This window comes from Cervus elaphus, chromosome 13 (genome assembly GCF_910594005.1).
Source record: "Cervus elaphus chromosome 13, mCerEla1.1, whole genome shotgun sequence".
Classification (NCBI taxonomy): Eukaryota; Metazoa; Chordata; class Mammalia; order Artiodactyla; family Cervidae; genus Cervus; species Cervus elaphus.
Genome location: NC_057827.1, coordinates 57,015,879 through 57,035,337, shown reverse-complemented (window position 1 = coordinate 57,035,337; position 19,459 = coordinate 57,015,879). Strand labels below are relative to the sequence as shown.

The 19,459-nt window shown below is 34.3% G+C and overlaps 1 protein-coding gene and 1 non-coding gene across 7 annotated transcripts in view; both read right to left on the bottom strand.

Moving 5' to 3' along the window:
* Positions 1–489: 489 nt before the first annotated feature.
* Positions 490–19,459, bottom strand: part of PRPF39 (pre-mRNA processing factor 39) — a 35,300-nt gene continuing 16,330 nt past the window's right edge. For all 6 annotated transcript variants that reach the window (XM_043922100.1, XM_043922101.1, XM_043922103.1 and 3 more), the window contains 11 exons: positions 19,223–19,341; positions 16,093–16,260; positions 11,247–11,412; positions 10,405–10,512; positions 8,927–9,091; positions 8,488–8,614; positions 7,854–8,122; positions 6,771–6,955; positions 1,867–1,941; positions 1,510–1,630; positions 490–1,229 (listed from right to left, as the gene is read on the bottom strand). In XM_043922100.1, the coding sequence (XP_043778035.1) occupies positions 1,173–1,229; positions 1,510–1,630; positions 1,867–1,941; positions 6,771–6,955; positions 7,854–8,122; positions 8,488–8,614; positions 8,927–9,091; positions 10,405–10,512; positions 11,247–11,412; positions 16,093–16,260; positions 19,223–19,341 (1,560 nt within the window). In that variant the 3' untranslated portion in view covers positions 490–1,172. The remainder of the gene's footprint in view (positions 1,230–1,509; positions 1,631–1,866; positions 1,942–6,770; positions 6,956–7,853; positions 8,123–8,487; positions 8,615–8,926; positions 9,092–10,404; positions 10,513–11,246; positions 11,413–16,092; positions 16,261–19,222; positions 19,342–19,459) is intronic.
* On the bottom strand, positions 7,691–7,776 carry LOC122707270. Its single transcript, XR_006344783.1, has one exon. It is a non-coding gene; the product is annotated as a small nucleolar RNA SNORD127 (small nucleolar RNA).

The following is a 19,459-nucleotide window of genomic DNA, read 5'->3' as shown; positions in this document are numbered from 1 at the left end:
ACTTTTAAGAAATGTAATCCATTATAAACCCTTGAACTTTAAAATATTTTACTACAGTTGTGTAAAATATCACTTAAAGAGAACTGATTTGCCTTTTACCTCATGTTGTAAACTAAAAGGCTCAATAAAAATGTATCCAAATGTCTTGATTTGTGTGGTATAAATGTATTAATGTTCTGATTAGGTTAACCAGTACTAAGAGTTCACCAAACCAAGGGAATAACACTAAATTTGTCTGGACAGCCTTGCCAGAGACACTCATCTTAAAATATTTAAATGTTTCTGTATAAGTCAGGCAAAAGCATAGAGACTGAGAAGAAGCAAAAAGCTACAAAACTTAAGAAATTCTGTCAAGAAGATAACAGCTGAATTCAAGAGAAGTATACTTCAGAATCATGGTGAATATAAATTTAATATTAAAACAAACCACTAAGCATGGTGAATATAAATTTTTAAGTGATTTCCCCCCGAATAAATCCGTAACAATTATTGGATGAGTCTTCAGTTTTATTACAAAAATGAAGATGATCAGTTTGATCAAAATGAAAGCTTGCTCACAAGTTTAACATGAATATTCCAAATACAGTCTCCCGCAACAACATAGTTTTGATATGATTTTCATTTTTTCAAAGGGATGCAAAGATTCCATTTCCTCATTTATTATCTCTATTCCAAGACAATATTTTAACAGGAATTGTTTCTGCTGTTAGATCCAAATTCACAAGTATAATCAAAACACACAGACAGTATCTTGTCAGCAAAGGTTAAAAATCCATTTTTTTTAAAGAGGAGGTAAATCCTTAATAACCAGCCCTTATGTGTTTTCAGAATCTTGTACTACACTGACATGATTTGCAGTCAGTTTTTTTTCCTACCCTTAAGGCTACAAAACTCTGTTGCAAATGCATTGCAAAAGAATTCTAGACCACTTAATGCAAAAAAATCAAAAAAATAGTTCTCCAATAAAAAGTAAATTTTATAAATGGTAGGAAATAGTATCTGTGGTAAGCTACTAAGTGACATTTTCCCCTATTACTAAACAAATCATGTTACACAAAAACAGGGAAGACAAGTTATCAAATACAACAAGCTTGTACTATGTTTACATCCCTCATTAAAAAAAAATAATTTCATACTTTTCACACACTCCCAACTGATACTTGATTTTCTTATCAGGTTGGAGGAGGAGGATAATACTGTCCATAATTCCAAGGATTCTGATAATTGTACTGAAAAGAAAAAGCAAACCTATCAGCATACAAGAGCTCTGACTGGGTTCCATATATAAAAATTTAATTAAGGCAGGTTTCTATTTAAAGAAAACAAGCATGTGTTCACTGCTGAAATTCCAAGTCTTAATCATAAAAGACAATGTATTTACACACAGATCAAAAGTAAAGAGGTTTTTTTTTACCCTAAAGAAGGAAAAAAAGACTACCCTAATTTATATATATAATTTCGAGTAACATCTATTAACCAAAAAAATCAATTATAATTATGTAAACTTACCTGATACCAGGCACTATAATTATACGCAGCTTGATTTGCCTGCAAATCACCATCAATCATCTGTGTAGATGATGAAGTTGTATCTTCTGTGTGTGCTTTCTTTTCCTCTGGTTCTTCTGATCTAAATAAAAGGTAAAAATGGAAACTTTCAGAACTCCCATAGATAAGTACTTTAACAAATGGACGAATGTCACCTTTGTATAAAGCTGAAGTTCTTGGTCACACTGTTTTATATGATTTCAAATCATGAAAAAAGTAAATTACCACAATATAAAGGTAATAATTATTTTTAAAGGGATTTCCACTATGAACTGTTTTTTTAAGCTTCCTTTCCTGATTCAGCAGGAAGTTACATACCCGTTTTCTGCTTTTCTTTTTAAAGAATCCTGCTCTTTTAGGAGTGTTTGATGTTCATCATAAGCATTCAAAAGCCTGTAAGGGAAGGAGAAACAATCCACTGGAATACACAGAAGCCAAACTTAAAACTTTTCTAGGTTTTCAAGTTAATTCCACTCAGGGAAACAAAAGCAAGTAGAAATGAACATTGTTTAGGAAAAAAAACAAGCGGACAAACCTAGCCCTAAATACCTTTTCTATTTGCTTGCCTTGCACTTTCCTTCTCCGTCCATGTGGTTCAAAGGAGGCTTCAGAGATATAGGCCTGGCCAATTACCTTACTAGATGTCTCTGACCAATAACTGGTTCAGAGGTGATCACATGACCCAAAACAGGATCAGTAAGTCCCAGGATTTTTGACAGATACTGAAGAAGTGCCTGTTCTCTGCACTACAGTGGGCTAGAGCTTGAGGGGACGCTGGTCAAGACCTGTGTGTTTATCATTTTTAACACATGGGAAGGGCCTAAGGAGCTATATCACACGACAAAGACAGCGACCTTGACACTGTTTTTGTCTAGCACAACCTTGAATTCTGACAGTTTTATAATTCGTGTACTTCTGAAATCTAATTTAACAATGCTTACTAAAGACACCTGCCACCAGTTAGGATAAAGTATATTTAAACTTTGGCTATGTGATAAACTGAATGAGAACTAAAAATTTCAAAATACTTAATAATCATTGATTAAAAAGATAATTTTTAATAAAAAATTTTAATGGGCTATGTATTACAGGTTTCACCTGGAACTTACAACTTCAAAAACAATGTCACTTGAAGCAAAACTGACTTTAAAATCAATGATTTTGTAATTTTCTTTTTCCTTTTTTTGAGCACTGACTGCTAACCCAGACTGAACACCAGGGAATCACTTTTTAAATATTTTTTAGAAATACAAAGATGGCCTTATTAAGGTAAATATAAACCTGAACACAGGTTTCTCTGAAAGAGAATACAGAGATTAAAATTTCTCTGAAAATGACCTTGATATTTATATGCATGTTCAACTTCCCTGAACAGCCTGCATATGTACACATTTAGTAGCTATTACCAGTGACATTTGGAGAAGGGAACAGCAACCCACTCCAGTATTCGTGCCTGGAGAATATCATGGACAGGGGAGCCTGGTGGACTATGGTCCAAGGGGTCACAAAGACTTGGACATGACTAAGTGACTAACAGGAATGGTATGGACCTGTTAGAAGCAGAAGATACTAAGAGGTGGCAAGAATACACAGAAGAACTATAAAGAAGAGATCTTCACGACCCAGATAATCATGATGCTATGATCACTGACCTAGAGCCAGACATCCTGGAATGCGAAGTGGGCCTTAGGAAGCATCACTACAAACAAAGCTAGTGGAGGTGATGGAATTCCAGTTGAGCTATTTCAAATCCTAAAAGTTGATGCTGTGAATGTGCTGCACTCAATATGCCAGCACATTTGGAAAACTCAGCAGTGGCCACAGGATTGGAAAAGGTCAGTTTCATTACAATCCCAAAGAAAGGCAATGCCAAAGAATGTTCAAACTACTGCACAATTGCACTCATCTCACATGCTAGCAAAGTAATGCTCAAAATTCTCCAAGCTAGGCTTCAACAGTACGTGAACTGTGAACTTCCAGATGTTCAAGCTGGATTTAGAAAAGGCAGAAAGAACCAGAGATCAAACTTCCAACATCCGTTGGATCATCGAAAAAGTAAGAGAATTCCAGAAGAATATCTATTTCTGCTTCATTGACTATTCCAAAGCCTTTGATTGTGTGGATCACAACAAACTGTGGAAAATTCTTAGAGAGGTGGGAATACCAGACCACACCTGACCTGCCTCCTGAGAAATCTGTACACAGGCCAAGAAGCAACAGCTGAAACTGGACATGGAGCAACAGACTGGTTCCAAATCGGGAAAGGAGTACGTCAAGGCTGTATACTGTCACCCTGCTTATTTAACTTATATGCAGAGTACATCATGTGAAATGCTGGACTGGATGAAGCACAGGCTGCAATCAAGACTGCTGGGAGAAATATCAATAACTTCAGATATGCAAATGACACAACACTTATGGCAGAAAAAGAAGAACACCTCTTGATGAAAGTGAAAGGAGAGTGAAAAAGTTAGCTTAAAACTCAACATTCAGAAAACTAAGATCATGGCATCTGGTCCCATCACTTCATGGCAAATAGATGGGGAAACAGTGAAAACAGATTTTTTTTCCTTGGGCTCCAAAATCACTTCAGATGGTGGCTGCAGTCATGAAATTAAAAGATGCTTGCTCCTTGGAAAAATTATGACCAACCTAGATAGCATATTAAAGAGCAGAGACATTACTTTGCCAACAAAGGTCCGTCTCGACAAAGTTATAGTTTTTCCAGTAGGTAAGTATGGATGTGAGACCATAAAGTATGGATGTGGACCATAAAGAAAGCTGAGTGCCGAAGAATTGATGCTTTTGAACTGTGGTGTTGGAGAAGATTCTTGAGAGTCCCTTGGACTGCAAGGAGATCCAACCAGTCCATCCTGAAGGACATAAGTCCTGGGTGTTCATTGGAAGGACTGATGCTGAAGCTGAAACTCTAATACTTTGGCCACCTGATGCGAAGAACTGACTCATTTGAAAAGATCCTGATGCTGGGAAAGATTAAAGGCAGGAGGAGAAGGGGATGACAGGATGAGATGGTTGGATAGCATCACCGACTCAATAGACGTGAGTTTGAGTAACCTCTGGGAGTTGGTGATGGACAGGGAGGCCTAGTGTGCTGTAGTGCATGGGGTTGCAAAGAGTCGGACACCACTGAGCAACTGAACTGAACTGAGCGAGTAAAACACACATACAACTTCCTTAAGACATTTAACAACTTGTGGGTTGGCAACGAGACACTCAATATTCATTTGAGAGAATCTGGAAACTGAGGAATACAAAATATTAAGAGCTAGGATTTAAGCCTGTATTTGTCTGACTTGAACATTAATTCTTATTAATTCATTACAGTTATATTTAAATATCTAAGCAGCTCATTTTCCATATCATTTCTTTTTAAAATTTCATATACAACAGACCTGATACTCAGACCCTCCACAATTCTATTCGCAAGGGCCTAACTGGCATCTCAGATTTGTCTCTGTATTACTGCCAAATTTAAATGTCATTTCATCTCAGTCAAAACTCTTAACTGCTTCCTACTGTCAACCATGTACCACATGTGCTCTGAACTCAGTCTAGCTTTCAAGACAGCACATTTAGCATCAAGCTTTCACTGCTTCATAAAACCCTCCAATCCAATGTAAAAGATGTTACTTTTACATGAACTTTCATTTGCTTTCACCACTTATAGCCTCTCCTAAGTTTGTCAGCTGAGCACTGAGGAATTGATGCTTTTGAACTGTGGTGCTGGTGAAGACTCTCGAGAGTCCCTTGGACTGCAAGGGGATCAAACCAGTCCATCCTAAAGGAAATCAGTCCTGAATATTCACTGGAAGGACTGATGCTGAAGCTTCAATGCTTTGGCCACCTGATGTGAAGAGCTGATTCACTGGAGGAGACTCTGATGCTGGGAAAGATAGAAGGCAGGAGGAGACAGGGACGACAGAGGACTAGATGGTTCGATGGCATCACTGATTCAATGGAGATGAGTTTGTGCAAACTGCATGAGACGGTGGACAGGGAGGTCTGGTGTGCTGCAGTCCATGGAGTTGCAAAGAGTCGGACATGACTGAGCGACTGAACAAAGCTTATCAGAATCCAGTAACAACTAAATGAAACCCCACCTCTTCTGTGAAAGTTGCCAAATCGCTTCTGTTCCAAAGAGATCACAGCCTTCTTAATAGCTATATACTACCTCACATACATACATCTATCACCATACCATCCACCTAGATTAAAAGATGGAATTACATATGCCATTTCTTTTGTATACTTTCTTCAGTGCAAAACAAACAAAGACACATATAGGTATCTTCTTAACCATCACATAAGGTGGTTAAGAACATAGGCCCTGTAGTAGGTTCTAATCCCAGCTGCACAAATAGCTAACTGACCTTGGAAAAACTGCCTAATCTCTCTTTAGCCTCTTTGTCTATAAAGAGAACAGTACCTTTTCCCCTCCTTATAGACTGTCAATGTGTTTCACATTAGGTAATTATAAAACATTTAATATGCCAAGCACATATATACAACTGTATTAAAAGGTAACTCATGTTAAATATTTTTAGTTTAATTAAAATCTTACTCAGCCATCAAAAATGTTTACACACTTGCCTAACAGGAATTAGGGTATTTCTATACTAGAATCAGGTAAGAAAGGAATGGCAGCAATGTTCTCATCAGTATTTCTACTCTCTATTTTGCAAATTTAAATCTTAAACTTGTCCTTTTCGCTAGGGGAAACTCTTACCACCCTTATCTTTTAGCTTGTTACAATACATGAAAATTAGGTCATTAAGCATGATCTTAGCACCACACTCATTCTTCTCCAACCTGAGATTGCATTCCTATTCCAGATTAACCACATACAGCCTTGGTGACCTATATATCAAATGTTTCTGTGTTTCACGGTTCACTCCTTCACTCGCTCTCTTTCTCACAGAATTCCTGCTTCCTGCCTTCTCTCATTTGCTCATTGTTTAAAATTACCACGCTAAAATTCTGAAAATAGTTTTGAAGGAAAGACAAACCATATGTCCTCTTATTAAGCACATAAACGTTTTCAAAATTGAATTTATCCCCATATATATACCTAAGGAAAAAAGGAACCTAGGAAACATTTAAAATTTAACAATATACTACTTTGTACTCATCATCAAAGTCCCATCCAAAATAATCAATGTTCTTTTACTATTCAAATAGATAATATATAATTAAGATCTTACTTATTAACATCTGAACCAAAATCTTCAAGAAATTCCACTTTTCTCTGAGAAAATGTAATTCTCATTTTAATAGGTAATGAACCATGTATAGCTTTGTCAAAACAATTTAGGATATTTTCTTCATTTTGTTTGAGGTCACCACTATATTCCATTTCAAGTAAATTGAGGTATAACTTTGTGTTCTCCTGTGTAAAAAGCAGTACCAATTAATCATATATTCCTAAGATATTTTGATTAGACCATAGATATTTAAAATGCCTTAATGTTCATGTCTCAACTTAAAAAATTCAATATTGAAAATTGTATTAACATGTAACTCATGTTAAATATTTTCAACATACATATAAACAGGTTAAAAAAACTAACACACACATTGGTAGATAGAATCTTCTAAACTATGCATATTGTTAAATGCCAATAAATTAAAATCCTATATCCTGTTTAGTGTGCTTGACCTACCACAACAAATATGAAGTAAAACACTAAAAAATGATCTCTACATGCCCCAGTAATCTAAATCTTCACAACCACAGATGATCATCCTCAACTGCAGCTGGAAGCAAACCTGTTATAAACCTGGGTGCTAAACAGACATGGTATTTGCTGAAAATCTAAAAAATGAGAAATTTCCCAGGCACTTTTTGGCATTAATTGATATATAAAAGGAAATAATTTATATACTTTACATAAGAGGAGAATAATCTCACTGCTACATGTGCTACAGTGTAGGCAATTACCATGCCTTTGTTTATAGTTTCTCCCAGGCCCTCTAATCTACTTAATAATCGGTAAATTTGCCATAAAATTTCTGAATGTGGAGAAAATGGAAAGTGTAAACAATATTAGCCATAGTTTTAATCCAATAATGTTAATTTTCTCAATGTTTTAATGCATAATAATGTGAAAAATTTTTGAAAGAACGGCAACATCAGTTTAGAGGGACTGTTGTCTTCACTTAGTAATAAAATATATTACATACAGACCAAATCTTTCATCATAGTTGCCAAAATGAAAAAACAACCAAGAAAGACCAATTTTTTTTTTTTTTAATGGAAGATACTCTAATAAAAAACAAATACATACTTTGTCTCTTTCAATAGCTTCCAAAAGCACCTTTCTTGATTTTGGAAGGTTTTTTTGTATTTTGAAAAGATGTCGGGCTAGTTTGATAGCATAAAATGATGATTCATTATTTGATTTGGCATTCTTAATGGCTTCCTGAAGCAAACGTTCAGCTTCTTCCATATTTCCATGACGTCGTTCTAAGCTTACTCTTCTCAAACGAACCATTGCCAATCCTAGAACACATTCTTCAAATGTTCTCAAGATATTCCTGGCTTCATTAATATTACCTAGAAATAGTAATTAAATGTTTGTGCTTTTGATTAAACTTAGGAAACATACTTTATGCCATGTATTGGCAAATAACAGCCCACAGGCTAAATCCAGTCATCTGATCATTTTTTTTTTTTTTTTAATGGAAAATAGTCATGCTCATTTGTCTATGCATTTTCTATGGCTATTTTGAGGCTACCATGGCTGAGTTGTTAGGAAAGAGACCATATAGCCTGCAAAGCCAAAATAATTACCATCTGGCCCTTCATAGAAAAAGTTTACCTGACCTCTGCTTTACACCAGTTTCCGAGACTCAGTTCCTATATCTTTATCCCAAAGTAACTTAAATCCCAAAATTTCAACTGAATTTCCTCATTCTTACCCTGCTGTTCCTCAAAAGCTGCCCAAAGCATATGCACCATGGGTTTCTTTGGGAGATGAATAGTGCAAGCTCTGCTGAAGACATGCCTCACTCCTTCAATGCTATGATTTTCCATGTACTTGGCATACTACATACAGAAACAGAGGAAATACTGAATAATTTACAGTTGAACAAGCCATTAAATATGTGACAGAACGATAAAATTCTATTTTTAAACCCATTCAGCACCTTTATTGAACCACTAGACTAGTTTCTGTAAGGAAGGACGGAGAGGCAACGAGGTTGGCATATGCAGCAGTCAAATCTGGTTGCAAGCAGACCATCTCCTAATGCAACAGATATAGTTATATGAACAACATTCAACAGAAGTACAAAAAAGGTTAGTCACTAGATCAATGTTTATAATATATTCAAGTTTCAGACCATATAATTTTCTTACCTTAATCCAAAACTCCTCATAGAGGGCACATGATATGACACATCTTTCAAAGAGAACTACAACTCGTTCATGAGTCCCATTTTCAATTTCAAATTCTAAGTATTCTTTCCAGTTTTTCAGTTGTGCCTTTTCCAATGGTTTCACATGAAAATATGGTCTTTTAATCTGTAATAGAAGCATGGCATAACAATGAAAGTAAACCACCACCAAAACATGCATTACTACAGTAATGCAAATTGTTTCAATTATAAATATAATAATGAACCAGAAAAGTTTAATCACCACATCTCATGATTAAAAAGATTTTTAAAGTTAAAATCCCTTTAATTACTTAGGTTTTATAAATTGAAGGAACAAAATTATTTTCCAATTATCCAGTCATTTTAAGAGAACTACACAATTTTATGTTCAGAAAATTTTATTCTTTGCTGAGTATTTTAGAACTCAACAATTATACAAGAGTAACAGAAAGCAGATCAGTGTCCATCACAGATGAATGGATAAAGTGATGTGGTATATATATATATATACAGACACACATCAATGGAATACTACTCAGCCATAAAAAAGAATGAAATAATGCCATTTTCTGCAACACAGATGTAACTAGACTATCATACTTAGTGAAAGTCAGAATGATAAAGACAAATACTATGTCCTATCACCTATATGTGGAATCTAAAAAAAAAAGTGAATATTAAAAAAAAAAAAAAAAAAGGCAGATAAGCAGTTGCCTGGGGCTGAGTCAGGTGGTTACTGACTTGACAAGGAGCCAAAGGGGCCCTTTTGAGGTGACAGGACAGTCCCATAAGCTGACTGTTGTGATAATCACAACGCTTGTCAAATGCCATTTTACTAGCCAATCACAAAAAAAATAACAACACATACTACATGACTCCATTCATATAAAAGGCCAGAACAGGGAAATCTATAGAATAGAAGTAGGTTAGTGGTACCTTAGAGTTGGTAGTAGGGAAGAGTAAGCAGGTGAGGGGTAAAAGCTAAAGAGTTTTTCAAGAATGATGAAAATGTCCTAAAATTAACATTAATTAAATGTTCTAAAATTATCTGTAGGTACATATCTGTGAATATATTAACAACTACTGAAGTGTACACTTTAGTACATGTGAATTACATCTCAATAAAATGCTTAAAGAAATAAAAGCCCTCATTTTACTCTATTTAAAATAGGTATATTTTGTTATATTACATGAAATGACTCAATGAAGTTGATTTTAGAAACTGAATTGTAATAAAATGGTTCAGATTAAACAGGTAACTTGCAATTCAAATAAATCTGAATATTTCTAAAGTTGATAACAGAAAATTGATAATGGCAGCCATAAATGCAACAAACATTACTTAAACAAGTGAAAATAAAAAGCAGAGACATCACTCAAAACTAAAAGAAAAATACATTATTCCTATCTGTATTTTGAAGCCTATTAACGACAACAACAAAAAAGCAAAACACTTACACCTTCTTCAAATGTCCACCTTTTACTAACTTCATGCTCATTATAATTAAACATTTCTTGATGAATTTCAATGATTCTGTGTCTCATATTTTCTATTTCTGTAATAAGCTTGGGAAGAAAAGAATGTAAACATGTAAGTTACATACTAAAATTTTAAAATATCACTGCTTACATTTAAGTATTATCCACACTTTAATCTTAGTGATGGGTTTCTGTTATCAATTATGTGCAAAGTACAATTAATGATACTGAAATTAATAACAGATTTTCATAATAAACCACTTTTTTATATGCCTTAAAAAAAAAACAACAGGTCTAGTACATCACAACATAGGTGAAATTATCCTTTTACACTAATTTAGTTTCAGGTGTCTCTTAGTAAAACAGATCATCTGCTTTAAATCTATATTTAAACCACACTAGCTAAAGAATTCCTGGAGAAGGCAATGGCACCCCACTCCAGTACTCTTGCCTGGAAAACCCCATGGACGGAGGAGCCTGGAAGGCTGCAGTCCATGCGGTTGCTAAGAGTCGGACGCGACTGAGCGACTTCACTTTCACTTTTCACTTTCATGCACTGGAGGAGGAAATGGCAACCCACTCCAGTGTTCTTGCCTGGAGAATCCCAGGGACGGGGGAGCCTGGTGGGCTGCTGTCTATGGGGTCGCACAGTCAGACACAACTGAAGCGACTTAGCAGCAGCAGCAGCTAAAGAATTCCTACCTGCCTTAATCAGAAATTAATTTTATAAGAGCTACAAATCATACCACACATGCAGTCAAGGAACATAAACTCTATAGTTTCTCACACATGGAAATTTTTTTTTTAGTAAGTCTGGTTACCTTTGCTGGATCAGTTATGTCTTCTATTCCTGATGGCAGATCATCACCAGGAGGACCATCATCACCACTATGCCCATTTACAGAAGCTAATTCCCTTCTCAGCTGAATAAACTGTTCACCAGTTAGAAGATCTCTAGGCAAATTATTCTGGACATGGTCTTTAAATCTAATGGAAGACAATAAAAATACAAGCTCTATATATAAAGCATAACTTTAGATCCCACATTACATTTCTACTTACACATTTTTCTTTCAAAGGAACTCTGACTTAAAACAAAACAAAAAAACCCCACACCTTTTCTCCTCCTTTTCTATAGTAATAACCTACACCACTTGATAAAACAATGTACAGACATCTTCATTTCCTTCCTGCCTTTGCAATGGAATGATGAAGGCAAGTCATACACTGAAATCCTACTTTTGTCCATTACTAATTATTTGACTTAAAGGAAGTTTTTCCCTTCTCTGTTAGTTTTCTCATCTGTAAAATTAAACAAGCAATCCATATCTAAATAATAAATGATTACTTATAAATGAGCAACAAATTTTGCAGTTCCTTTGGAACTCACCTCCCACTTACTCCTGAATTCATGTGTCTATGCCAAATACTCCAATGAAACTGCCCTAATTAAAGTCACCAAGTACCCCATATAAGAAAAATTAAATGGATACTTATTGGCTCTGAGTTACTACCTTCCTGGTTTTCCTCCAAGTCTCTGACTGCTCCTTGATCTCCTTTGAGGGGTCCCCACTCCAGTCTGCCCCTAAATACTAGTATGCCCAAGGATTCTGCTCTACATTTAGTTGTCATATGTTTTTACATACTTTCTGGCCAATGTTATTAATATAGCTTGAAATAATAAGCATATTATGATGACTTTTACAACTCTAGCTTAAGCCTAAATTGAAAAAAAATGTTATTCGCTCAGTTGGGATCTTTGTGTGTCCGACATTTTGCGACTGTAGCCCATCAGGCTCCTCTGTCCATGGAATTCTCCACGCAAGAATACTGGAGCGGGAAGCCATTCCCTTTTCCAGGGGATCTTCCCAACTCAGGGATCAAACCTGGGTCTCCTACATTGCAGGCAGATTCTTTACCATTTGAGCCATCAGGAAAGCCCAAACCTTTCCCCTAAACTTCAGATTCACTTGCCAACACTCTGCATAAAGAAATACAGATTTTAAGCAAAGACTGTTTTGAAAAACATGTAATTTCATTTATCTACACATACTAGTTTATATATACACACATACATACAAATTTTAATCAAACACACAAAGCTGAGGAGCTAAAATATCTACACCATCTTAAATTGGAACCTTATATACATGTCTTCAAGTGTATCACTTTCATCCACAAATCAACACCCTCAGGCATTTCTAATCTTGATATTGTCAACCGCTAAGTTTCCCAATCTCTTCCACCTACCTTATTTCTTACATTCCATTGGATACCAGGTCCAATTTAGTCTACCTTCTAAATATGGCTCCATGCCCTCATTATTTACCAAAATAAACATAAACCTGTGTCCTGATATCATCTCCTCCCACTCCCACCTCAATACTGCTATCAAAACATTAAAAAATAAACATGAAAAAATAGTAAACAGGATCATATCCCATCCTCATCCCCAAAATCACTTCAATGTTTACCCTGCATTCAGACTAAAATCCAGTCTCCATGAAGTCTTTCATATTTTGACCTAGCCTCTGACCCAGGCCTGCATCTTCAACCTAATTCTCAGAGATGGTTGTACATGTACCGTAACTTTTGGATCTCCCCCAAAGTTTTTTAAAACTAATGTAGGCTACTGATACATGGATTTTAAAACTTCCATAGGGACCACCCTGGCAGTCCATGGGTTAAGACTCTGCACTTCTAATGCAGGGGCCATAGGTTTGATCCCTGGTCAGAGAACTAAGATGCCGCATGCCACAAGGTACAGCAAAAAAAAAAAAACTTTTACAAACATATGTAAATAACATCGGAAATTAATTTAAATTTTGCAAAATCAACGAATACAGAGGCTTAACTTGATATATTTTATCACCAGGAGGAAAAAAATATAGATTGCCTTATTTAAAAAAAATTTTAAATGAGGAAGTAACTCTCAAATGTGTAGTATGAAAATAAACAATTCTCATATATTAACATTAAAAATTGTCAATATATAGATAAGAAACTTGAAATAAGGTAAGACTGAAAATAAATTTTAAAACAGTTGCCATGTTATATTAGAAACTTCTTTCACATGGTGATAACATATGCATAATATGTTTTCATTAGCTTTTTCTACTATAAAGCTAATTTATTCTATTATTAGAATGGCTGAGTGCCTAATACATATGGAACTGTTTTCCTACGTATTAAGGATGAGTATTTTTCAGTCGCTAAGTTGTGTCTGCCTCTTTGTGACCCCATGCATTGCAGCACTCCAGGCTTCCCTATCCTTCACTATTTCTTGAAGCTTGCTCACACTCATGTCCACTGAGTCAGTGATGCCATCCCAACCATCTGATCCTCTGCCTCCCCCTTCTGCTCTGCCTCCCCCTTCTCCTCCTGCCCTCAATCCTTCCCAGCATTAGGGGTTTTTCCAAAGATAAAAAGAATTAAAAAGCCTCAGAAAATGACAGACATGTAGAGGATACAGGAGACGTAAATTCAAAGGTGTGTTATTAGTGCTAAGAAAAATGAAATAAATGTAGGTAGAGTGCTGGCACAAATGATAAAACAGTTCTGTTTAGGTGAACTGGAAGAAGTGTCATAGAGAAAACATTAAGCTATATGGGTCCTGAGGAATGAGTTCACCAGATAAATGAAAAGTGGAAAAGGTATTACAATCATAAAAGTATAAATCAACACTGCCCATTGGGAAATTATCAGTACTTAGGTTTGTCTAGAGCTTAGGAACTACCAGGGACTGAGCCTGAGGAGTTAGATCATACCATAAAAGTATTCACGCTAGGGGGATTTTAAATTAGATGTTTTCTTAGAGATAATGTTCAGTGTATAACCAATGTACAAGCCTACACAATAGAATTATTTGTATTACAGCACTTAGAACACTTCTTAGCACATGCTTCCTCTTCTACACTTGTCAGTAACTTAAGGGCCAAGTCAATGCACACATATCTTCTACAGGCCTTTATTCCTTCAAATTAAATGCATATGATCTGGTACACAGCAAGTGCTAAATAGGGAAAGTATATCTGACAGAAGAAACCATTTCAACAGTTATTAAAGCAGTTAGTCAAGGGAATTAGTTTATTTACATAAACCATAAGATTTACTGATACAAATACTATTTATCAGTCTGGTATACTCATAAGGAAAGTGGTTCTCATTAAGTAAAAAAGACTAGATTAAAAAGTAGTATGTAAAACGCAACCCACTAAATCTCTGTTATAAGTATACATGCATTTTAAAAACCCAGTGAAATATTCATTAAAAAAAAAAAAAAGATTTAGAAAACTACACCAAGAACTTTGGGGCCATGCTGTCTAAGTTCCAATCAGCTTTCAAGCACTTACTAACTCTGTAATCTTATGCAAATATTTTAATCTTTCCTTACCTCTACTTTCATAAAATGTAGAAAATACCAGTATGATACCTCCAAGGTTTATTGTGAGGATTAAAAGTTATAAGGTACTCAGAATACTGTCTGTATAACTGCTTCTTAAGTCTTATTTTTTCTCATTCACCAACAATAAAATTATAATCATAGGTTTTACCTATACTTTAGACCCTAGAAGAATTGATTTATGAAAGGAAACTGCTTTGTCCCAGAAGACTTTTAAAATCTCTTTTTAAAGGTTTAAAAAAAAATTAAAAATATTTAACTTTTAAAATTTGACCAACAAATATTCACCAAGAATTTCCAGATGCCAATCCTTGTGTTAATCTCTTTCAGCAAGTATCTTCCTAGATCATTTATACCCTAGAAACCTGCACACCTCCTCTCAACTTCATGAAAAAAAAAAAAAAGAGATGGCATATTCAGACCCACATTTCCTATTTCTAACGTGGGTCTGCAGAGATTTAGCAAATTGATCCACAGTTATCTACAAATGCTTCATGAAGTTTTCTACTTTTTTAGTAAAGAAAATTTCAGAAAATCACTTACTTAAGAAGTACCTAAGTACAGGTTCTACCACAATCCTAGTTATAAAAATTATGACAAAAATATAGACAATATGGCACTTAAGAAGAGCAAACATTTATCAACACAGTCCTCATACTTCCTTGTTCAGAAAGACTGAGTCTCTATCAGTGGGATACTTGAATACATGAAACAGAACATGCAAATCACAGTACACAGAAATAGTTGTTTTATACAGTGCTCATTAAAATGAAATGATACCAATCATAACAGATTATCATAGTAGAAAATTAAACTGAAATAATTTTTGATTGTTTGAATATAAATAGGACTTACCTACAAAAAATACATTCTTCACTGTATGAATCACAAGAATGTACCTTGAGTAAATTATTACATTTCAAATAAACTTCTATTATGTGCTATATACTGAGTTAACCATAAGAATAATAAAGCTTAGATTATTTTCACTACTCTGAAATATCCTAAACAAAAGAGAGAAGTCCTGCTGTTTCCTCATCTATAAAACAGATCAAGGGAACCTTATAACTAAAACCAGTGAAGTTCATAAAATATATTGAAAATATCAAAATTTTAAAGTGTATATAAACTGTGATTATTGAACAAAATAAATCTGTTTGCATCTAATAGAATCTTACATTTCAAGAGAATAATTATCCTCAATATTAGAAATAATTACCTGAGTAATCACAAAAAAATTTCAATGATCTGATTTTTCCACCCACCTCTGAAAATGATGACTATATAGCTGTGTTGGAATACCAAGAATACGATCATATATAGCTGTCACTTCTCTCAGGTCTCCCTGTTCATTTTCCCAGTTTATGTACATCTCCCACAGTCTGTCCGATCGGAAATCTGTTCCCGCAGCTAGAACAGCATGCTCAAACGTTCTGAAAAATTAAATTACCTCTGCGTTATCTTTCCAAGATAAAATCACTTTAAATATATTATTTCTGCATTTTGCAATATATAAAAGTATCAAATCAGTAAGTCATACATTTGAAATTAATATAATTTATATGTCAATTATATCTCAATTTTAAAAACAAAATATTTCTAAATTTTAGAAGATAATGCTAAATTCAAAATTACATGCAACTTTACAAGTACAGATTAAAAGAAGGAAAAATAGACAAGTGTGTATGACAGCTGCTTAAAAAAAGGGAAAATATAAAGGGAATAGATAAATGTACTTTTATGTAGCTGTATATTATTTTATATGCTATAAATTTGCAATGCAAGTTACACTACAAACATGTAAGAGTGACAGAGCAGACACTAAAATACTCACTAAACTTGAAATGTATGTTGAATAGATTCCTCTAGGGCAAAAGACAAAGTGACAAAATTTATCTTAAGAAACAGTTTTCTGACAAAGCACCTCTCCAACGAGGGGGCCCAGCTGCCTCTTTGGGTAATGAGAAATATACATATACTTTAAAACTCAAAATTCTCTCCTGATTCTAAAATTCCACAATTAAAGTTTACTAAAAAGTCCTTCATTTTAAAATATTTACGCTCATTTCAAGAGATTTCTGTAAGCAATTTTAATCACAGGATTTGATACCTCAATGGGATAAAATTTTAGATACATATTTTCAAAATAAATATTATAATCAAGAGGGATTTTTAACAGTATAGAACTATACTACCTAAAGTAATCTAAAACTAAACAGAATCCCAATCAAAGCACTAAGAATTAGGTGGAACAGAGAAAACAAATTCTAACATTCATCTAACACATAAAAATACAAAATATTTTTCTAAAAGGATAAAGAAGCAGGCTTCTTCCTGAAAGGTCTCCAAGGAAACCAGGAAGCTACAGAAATTAAAGGCACAACACTGACCCAGTATCATCAAAATGAATTAATAAAACAGTTCTCAAGAAAATAAACCCATATACATGTGACAATTTAGAATATGATAAAAAAGTATTTGTATTTTAAATCCATACAGAAAAAAATAAGCCAATGAAGAAAAGACAGTTCAACAAATGGGAGAAAAAAAAAATGTTAATCTCTGATTCACAAAAGACACAAACTAAGGTTAATCTGTCTCACAAAAGGTACAAACTAAGAATCAGATAAATGAAGGACAGAAAAAAAAGTCTACAAAAACAATTAGTAGAAAATTCACGATTTATATATTCTTGTCAAGACAGGCACAAAACTCAGAAAGTAATAAAAGACTGAAAACTGAACCATGTTAAGAAAAAAAACAAACACCGCTACATGATATAAATACCCAATGGAAAATGCTTTAAGGCCCTGAGGAAGTATTACTTTCAACTCAAAATTCTACACCCCACGGGGTTCATCACCTGGATGTTCCAGATACACAGATTAAAAAAATTTTTTTTCATTCCAAACATCCTTTATCAGGAAGTTATGGAATTCACTCCTCAGAACAGAATCTAATCAATAAACTAGTAAACAGAATTTAGAAGGTAAAGACATCTCCTAGGATGATGGTAATGAGGAAACCTGTAAACAGCTGCCACACAAAAGACTCAGAATAGAACCACCAGTGCACATTACAGAAGAGGGGGTCCCAGGAGGGTATCTCCAAGGGGCCAGGGTAGAATTTACAGATCTCAGAACAAAATTCTCTTTCTATAATTTTCAGATTAAGTAGAATAACACAATACATGCATTTTTTTACTTTCAAAAAAATAACTTACACAGATAGCATTTGTAATTGTGGAAAGTATTAGTATTGACTACTGAAAGTAGCTGCTGGAAGGGGTAGAAAATTTTAAGTGTTCCAAGAAAGCCAGGCAAATGGAAAAAGAGGCAGAGGTAAGAGAAGGGGTAATCAAAGGAAAAACAAAAAGCTATGAAACCTATCCGTATAAGAAAGATGAGGAATGGGAAGACAGGATATAAATGAACTAAAAATTCTCATATACCATAACAGAATGATAATATCTACAGTTAGTGAAAGAGAAGCAGAAAGCAGTAGAGTGCTATTGCTATCAACATGTTGGAAAATAATAGAAGAAAGAGCTAAAATATCTGAAGAGAGGTGAAGGGACCACTTTTTGTTACAAGTAGTTTAATATTAACTGTCTAAACTATATGCACATACTTTGATAAAAATAAAAACCAAAAATACATTTTAAACTCCTATAATCAGCAATAAGGACAATTCCAAAGTAAAATAATCAAATCATATAAACAGGCAATGTGAAAATGGCTTATATAGATAGCATCTGAAAAGATGGTAAACCAAGATATGTAAACCAAGAAACCTAGAGATACGTGAATTCAGATAATGAAACACTACAGGAGGTTAAAAAAAAATATGCCATGACTGGGAAAATGACTACCCTCACACACCACAACAGTTTAAAGCTGGTACCACTTTACATTTGATAAATGTAGCTGTGTATTTCCTTTGACACAAGTTCCATTTCTATAGTGCTCTACATAAATACTGACTTAAAAAGAGATGTTCACTACAGCACTATTTCCTATAAAGATCTGGTTAAATAAAATACACTACCTTGATACTATAAGGTTAAAAAATGGTAGGGAGCAAGTCTAGAACACTATTAAAAAAAAAAAAAAGACAAATATGTATAATGGTATACACACATATATATGTATATCTATGTGTCATTTACTATGAAGGGAGATGGACTGGAGACGTAAGAAAACAGGATATGGAATGGTGGAGGACTTTATTATGTATATTTTTTAATAATCATGCGTAAGTTTACTAGGGTATTTTTTTATAGTGAAAAAGAAGTATACGAAAGTTAAACTTTCAGTTTAGCATTGACAAATAGTTCTACTATCAATATCAGAAAACCTGACTTATTTATGTCTTTAAATACTTATTTTCACATACCCTCGTACAGTACTGTTCGTCTCAGGATCACCAGGGTCCAGTGTTTCTTTTAAGAAGTTTATGTAATGTATCCAAAGGTCAACACTCAGAGGTATTGCCTGAAGTCCCCGGCGATACACCTAAGAAGAAAACAACAAACTGTACTTCAAATATTTAATTATGTCTTAACAGAGAGGCAACACTGTGTTATCCGGTGAACCTTAGAAATACTAATTACTGGAATTTTGTTTAAATAAT